This window comes from Channa argus, chromosome 21, assembly GCF_033026475.1.
Source record: "Channa argus isolate prfri chromosome 21, Channa argus male v1.0, whole genome shotgun sequence".
Lineage (NCBI taxonomy): Eukaryota > Metazoa > Chordata > Actinopteri > Anabantiformes > Channidae > Channa > Channa argus.
Genome location: NC_090217.1, coordinates 641189 through 647900, shown reverse-complemented (window position 1 = coordinate 647900; position 6712 = coordinate 641189). Strand labels below are relative to the sequence as shown.

The 6712-nt window shown below is 38.0% G+C and overlaps 1 protein-coding gene across 2 annotated transcripts in view; it reads right to left on the bottom strand.

The window, feature by feature from the left end:
• Positions 1 to 1609: 1609 nt before the first annotated feature.
• The window catches only part of lmo3 (LIM domain only 3), a 44926-nt gene continuing 39823 nt past the window's right edge, over positions 1610 to 6712 (bottom strand). For both annotated transcript variants that reach the window (XM_067490890.1, XM_067490889.1), the window contains exon 4: positions 1610 to 3480. In XM_067490890.1, coding sequence (XP_067346991.1) covers positions 3375 to 3480 — 106 coding nt within the window. In that variant the 3' untranslated portion in view covers positions 1610 to 3374. The remainder of the gene's footprint in view (positions 3481 to 6712) is intronic.

Below are 6712 nucleotides of genomic sequence, written 5' to 3'. Positions count from 1 at the left end.
TCCTCCTGGGCATATGTTGAAGGTCTTTGGACAAGAAACTGAAACCCCTGTAGTAGCACCACCATCTATGTGTAGCTGTCCAACAACAATTTCCCTATGGGGACTAATACAATTATTATAATGACATTACATTATGAAGAGCTGGACTCAGGCATTAACGTTTGACTCCAGAGAAACTCAATCATAATCAAACTCAGTCACAATATACACAAGCATATTGTGTTTTCTATTAGTAAGAATTCTCCCTATGGGTGCCACATCTTTTTAATTTCATTTGGATTTAATCTCAATCTGGACAGAACAGTGGTGGCAAGCACTGCCACCTCACAGCTAGAAAGTCCCCAGTTCAATCCCTGGTCAGCTTTGGTCTTCCTGTGGGGACTTTGCATGTTCTCTCCGTGCTTGCGTGGGTTTCCTCTAGGTATTCCAGTTTCCTCAGTGCAAACACATGCATGTTAGGTTGATTGGTGACTAAATTGTTCATAGTTGTGGATATGAGATGAATGGTTGTCTGTGTATGTCTCTGTATGTGCTGGGCCTAAAATAGACTGGAGATCTTATCAGGGTGCACCCAGCCTCTCTCCCAATGACAGCTGGGATAGGCTTTCAGCCCCCATGACCCTGAGCAGGAGACGTGGTTACAGAAAATGGATGAAAGGATAATCTCCGCATACTCAGAGTTCTTATCTAGTTTTAGTTCCTTGGAATAAGTAAATTCAATCAGTGTAATTGGCCTGGATTTTATGCTATGGAATGTAATGTTAGAATTGCTTTAAACAAACTATAAACAAGTTGCTAATTAGAGAAATACACATTAATCCAAATGCTTTACCTTGACATTCCATATGATGCTAAATTGAAATCAAGGTAATTAGCTGAAACAACTTATAACTGTTTTTTCTTTTCCATATTACACTAGATATTTCAACAGAAAATATATTTTTGAATGATACAGCGCAGGCCTATTAGTGTGATGAACTAAGGACTAAATTTGAATGAGAAGATTCATCCATGCAACTAAAAGTCTTCATTCAGATTTTGTGAGCTCCCTTTCATTGGAACAAAACAGTTTTACATTTTTCAAGCCGCAGAGACAACAAACTGTTGATGATCTTGTGCTGTGGCTCAGGAGACAGAATCTGTTCACCAATCATGGGATCTGTGGTTGGATATGTTTCCATATGTTGAAGTGTTCTTGGGCAAAATACAGACCCCATATATTGATAATGATGGTTAGGCTTATGCCTTGCATGGCAGCTGCCCTCACTGGTCTGTGTGTGTAAATGAGAAGCAGCATTGTAAAGTGCTTTGGGTACAAAAGAAAAAAAGTGCCTTAGATGTGCCGACCATTTACTTTAGATGAATCAAATATCATAGGCTGCAACATGCTCTGCTGGTTACGTTAATTGGCAGGAAAGAGGTTCTTTCTGCTTCACTGGTTTAAATCCAAGTACGTGTTCTTGAGATTCGTAACCTTTGTTTCTTCAGTAATCATAGTTATATATAGATGTCCAAATTCCAAAAGTGTAAATATTTCACCAGGTACATTTGTCAGCTTGACACTTTAGAAATAATTAATAATGACAGAAAAAAGCACCACACTCACAGGTAACACAATTAAAGTGTATTACATTTGTGCTTAAAATTATTACAATTACATTATTTACAAGTGTTGTCCTAAAAATAAACATCTCATGCTGGGTGACACATAAAAAGAAATCTTTGCACAATAGCAAGCAAAACGAATGTTGTCTCTTATTTTTTATTTTTTTTTACTAAAAATGGTGCTGAGTGCTGTTGCACACCACACACCCTTAGATGCTGATGAGCATTTCTTAAGATGACTGACCTGATGAAGAGGGTAGTTTACTAAACCCAAAGTTGTATTGATAATTGCAAAGCCATCCTAAACATAATCCAAATCACTGGATTAGATTCAAGTATTTGCATGTCAACCAAAGTCAAATTAGAAACAAGAGATGCACTGAATGCTTATCAAATAAATAGTGTACAAAAATTAACCAACCCCCCACCATCCCATTCTAGTCCCAACACCCAGCATTCATTGGAATCTGAACATATCTATGTTTGACCAATGTGAAAGCAAGGTTTCATAAATAGAAAGACTGTTTTGGGGAAAAATACAGAACCTTTACAAGAACAGAGCCTGGAGTCACAGTCCAAACCCAGATTGCCTAAATACTGCTAAAAATAGATCGGACAAAATACAGTTTAGGAATGGAACAGACCCTTTGACCCCTGGAAACACAGTCTCACAAGGTGTTTGTATACGGGTTATAATTCTGGGCCATAATGTTTAGTTTTAAGTACTGTTTGGCATCTCTTGGCTGAAATCTAATATACTGTACTATCACCATACAAATGTGTTCACCAACTAGGTGTTAATTTAAGTGTTGCTATCTGGTTGTAAGCAGGCGGGAGAGATGGATTAAGATCATCGGTGGCCTTATTATAGCCAGACTTTATTTTATTTTAATTTACCTAGAAAATGTATTTTCATTTTTCTTCCAATTACATGCTCTCTTACTAGTGGTCCTAAGCATAAAGTGAGATTTCATTAATCCAGAGAAAAGCAGTGACTGTTTCACAAACTGCCTTTCAGCCCATGTAGTTGTTTAAACTGGAAGCATGTTGATTCCTCCAATGATCAGTTTGGGAATATTAAGGTTCTGAAAGAAATATACAGACCAGACAAAGTTTTGCAAGACTGCATGACAGGTAAGTCCCCAACCGCACCTTTCTGTCTCATGCACGCACGCACGCAAACACACACACACGAACACGCACGCACACAAGCTATCCAAAATTGTAATTTTTGCTGATTCAGTTTACATTACATTCATTGTTGTTGATCAGATACCCTACAGTAAAAAGGTCTTTATCTGAAAATTACATTGATTGACAACACCTTAGTGTATTTTTGATTCAAGTAGAAATTACTGGACTCTGCAGTCAAGTGGGATGCTCCATCTTTGTCAAATGAAATAAGTCTGCTTTTCGGCTTTTTAAAACAACTTGGATCACCTGGTTGTAAGAAATCGTTCAGAAGCCAGTGTTTGTTATTGGAAATGCAGCAGCATCTGTCAGTGACAAAGAAATTAAAAACCTTTTTTTTTCCCATACTTGTAGGCTTCCAGGGCCTCTCTCTGCCACACTGGCATTTCTATGGCTATTCTGTACAGCAGAGTGTGTCCCTTCCCAGGGACGTTTGCTTGGTTATGTACATGTGGGGTACAGGAACTGGAAAGAAGGAGCCTAGTGCTTTTTGTCGTGTGATTGCAACCTCTTCTTCGGTATCGCTCTTTCTCCCACTCATCCAATTCCTTGTCCTCATCCTCCTGTGTCTTTGAGGGTCAGCGAACCTGGGGAGCATAGCCCTCCTTCATCAGCCCTTCCTCATAGTCTGTCTGGCACAGGATCATGTTGTTCTTCAGGAAAAACTTGTCTCCCACACAAAATCTACACCACACAAAGAGACAGAAAGGGAAGAAGTTTACAAAATCATTAAAGTGAGAATCTCCTCAAGCTCTAGGTCACCGTTCTGACAGTTTTAACTTAAAATCTGGGAAATTTTAATCTTTTCAAATTAGATTTCATGAATTTCTTTGATTGTACAGGTATAGCTAATGAAGTGAACAGTGAGTGTGTATTCCAGGCCAGGGTGGTTCTATGTGCAGCTGTTACAGACACCTCCACCTAACATGGCAGCCCCATCCTGCTTGAGCCAGGCAGACCCACATTTACACATGACCTTTTAGCACAGCGCCAAGTGGAAATTAAAAGCTAAACATTTAAGAGCTGTAACTCTTAAACTGAATTCAATGCTGGAGTTTGCACACAGCAATAGCAGCTCAAGTACCCAACAAGCTCAGGCTGTTATTCAGGGCTGCAGGGAAGACTGAGAGCATGATTTATGCATGTAGATTGGCACTATATACAAAATATTATTAGAGAGATGTAAAATAAAATCATAGTGTGTGTTCTCAGGAAGAGACTCATTTATTCTGAAAGAAATGTAGTGTGAATCTGCACACTTATAACCTTAATTTATGAATGTTTCAGTAATTACATTCTATACATTCTAGTCCTTCAGTATGTGACCAATCCCAGGGCTGTTAGTTTAACTCCTGGTTCCTACTGTCACATGTTAACGTGTCCTTGAGCAAGACACTGAAATTTATTAGCTGGTACCTGTGAGTGCAGGCAAGCTGCAAAACAGCTCCCCCATCAGTGGGTAAAGGTGTGTGATTGTGAATGAAAAACAGTGTAAAGAGCTTTTGGCCACCGATAGTTAGTACTGTGCTATACAAGTGCTGACCATTTACCATTCACCTACAGTATACAGCAGAGTACATACACCAGAGCCTATACCAGCTGTCATTAAGTGAGAGCCAGGGTCCACCCTGGACAGGTTTCCAGTCTGTCTCAGGGCCAACACAGGGAGACATTCACAGACAGAGAACCATTCACACTCACATTCACACGTATGGGAAATTGAAGTACCCAGAGGAAACTCACACCAGTGTGTTGCCCAAGTTTGCCTCCACCCCTGAAATGAATGAAAATGAAATAAAGATTTACTTTAATTTTATCTGACAAAAGAACATTTGTACTAGTGAAATGTGCATTGTACATTATGAAATATCCTCTTTTTGCTTCAAAATAAGGGGATGCAAACATTTGGACCTAACTCTAAAACCTTAGACTAGCCAATAAATTTGGGGAGAATTAGAGACCACAGACATAGATGCAGAATGAGAACAGTCTATAGCCAAACTTCCTGGTCACTGAAATTAATTAATTTAACTACACAGAAGTAGGACAAAAGGTAGCATCTCCTTATTTTGAAAAGGCAAAATAGTAAAGCAAAGAAACAGTACAAAAGGTTCCTTTATCAGACATTAATTGAAGGTAATTTTTAATTTATCTAAAAAGAAAGCAGTTTTGCACTGATACAATTGCTATTATTTTCCTATACCTTTATTTTAACCCTCGTTACTAGCTGAATATGCGTTATTAGGATGTTAGGCATATAAAGGCAAATAATGTCTCCCTGATTATATGATATTCCAAATGTGGTTCAGGATTGGATTAAGATGTGTGCAAGATTTCTATCAAGACAATCATATATGTGGATATGCTGAGTTAGATGCTTTACACTGAACCCAAACTTAGTTGCTCCCGCTGAGCCCGGGCCAGCTGCAAAGCATCAGAGAGTGTATGACACACTGGTGTGAAAATGGTAAGCCAACACTGCTTTGGTTACAGTTTGTACACAAAGCAGTTGGTTTGGCTCCTTTTTATGCTTTGTTCTAGTGCCAGCTGAAGGGACTGTGAGCCGAAGCAGCAGTTAGTCTTTGAATGATCTCAGGGAACATTCGGCTAAAGATGTTGTGATTGAAATAGCAGATGAGGTACAGTCTGTAACTGTAACAGTCTACAGTTTCAATAATTCCTTCAACAGCCACATGCATTAGACCTGTTTTACTGCAGTTTAAGGTAATATAAAGACTAGACGATTCGCTCCCACTGAGGAAGAAGCCATTTTGTACAATCAGTTTTGTTGCTGCTCGAATCTCATACCATTTTGGTCATCCATCTTTAAAACCCTCATTTGCCCCAGCATTTGCAAAAAGTCAGGTATGGCATTATTTGGAATAGCCCCAGCAGTCTGATGCATTAGCCTTTATGTCATTATCAACAGGTGAATGTTGAATCACTTGAAATCACTTAAGGCACTATAACACTGTTTGGAAGTAGAAATCACATATCTTAAAAAACAAACTTAAATACAAAAGGGGATTAAATATCTTTTTTAAAGTCTGGCAACCTTTCAACTGTAATTTTTGTAAGTATATATTTTAGATATTTATGATATCAAGTATATATGTCTACTAAGAAAACTTTGTTTAGCTGTGATGTTCGGTGTTGTGATGGAAAATGAATATTATGGAAAAGTAAAAAACATAAATAAGTTTAAATGATTGACTGTAGCTTTTTTATGCATCAATGTAAAAAGGGCTTGTTAGACCGCACTTATTTGATTGACCAAGACAGTAAAATACAAAAGTTCAAGGAGGTCAGAGAAGATCTGAGAAAGATGATGGTAGTTTTATACTAGTCAGGACTCTAGTCAGACAGAATGGAGGCTGTTGACTTTTTAATACTTTTTAGTGCTCATAATTTTTTCTCAATAAATTTATTACCTATTGAAACTTTGTAAGACCCCATGGACAATGCAATGTCATAATAAAAATCGTAAAATCAACATATTCCTTCATATGTGTCTGACTTAAAATCTTCAATTTTTAGAAGGCCACTATTCTACTTTGTCCTCACTGCTTTCAGAATGCAGAACTTTTTTCTGTCCCCAGAGCTAAAAAGAAGTCAGCTGGCTGAAAGGCCTTTCCCCTACTGTCCTGGAGACATCAGGCAGTCTGACTCCACAGAGATTTTAAAATGCAAACCTAACAATAATCAGTATGTGGTAACCTTCATTTATTGGCTTATCCTTTGATTATTTCAGGGCCTGTACCTTGGTTTCAGTTTTACTAAAACTGGATCTACAATATGAAATTAAGTGAAAATTAATTAATCTTCAATGAGCTTCAAGGCGATGGGATTTTTTTCACTCTCTCCACTTTATTCTAAAGAACACTTCTTAAACCATAAACCTGACTTACTTATGTTG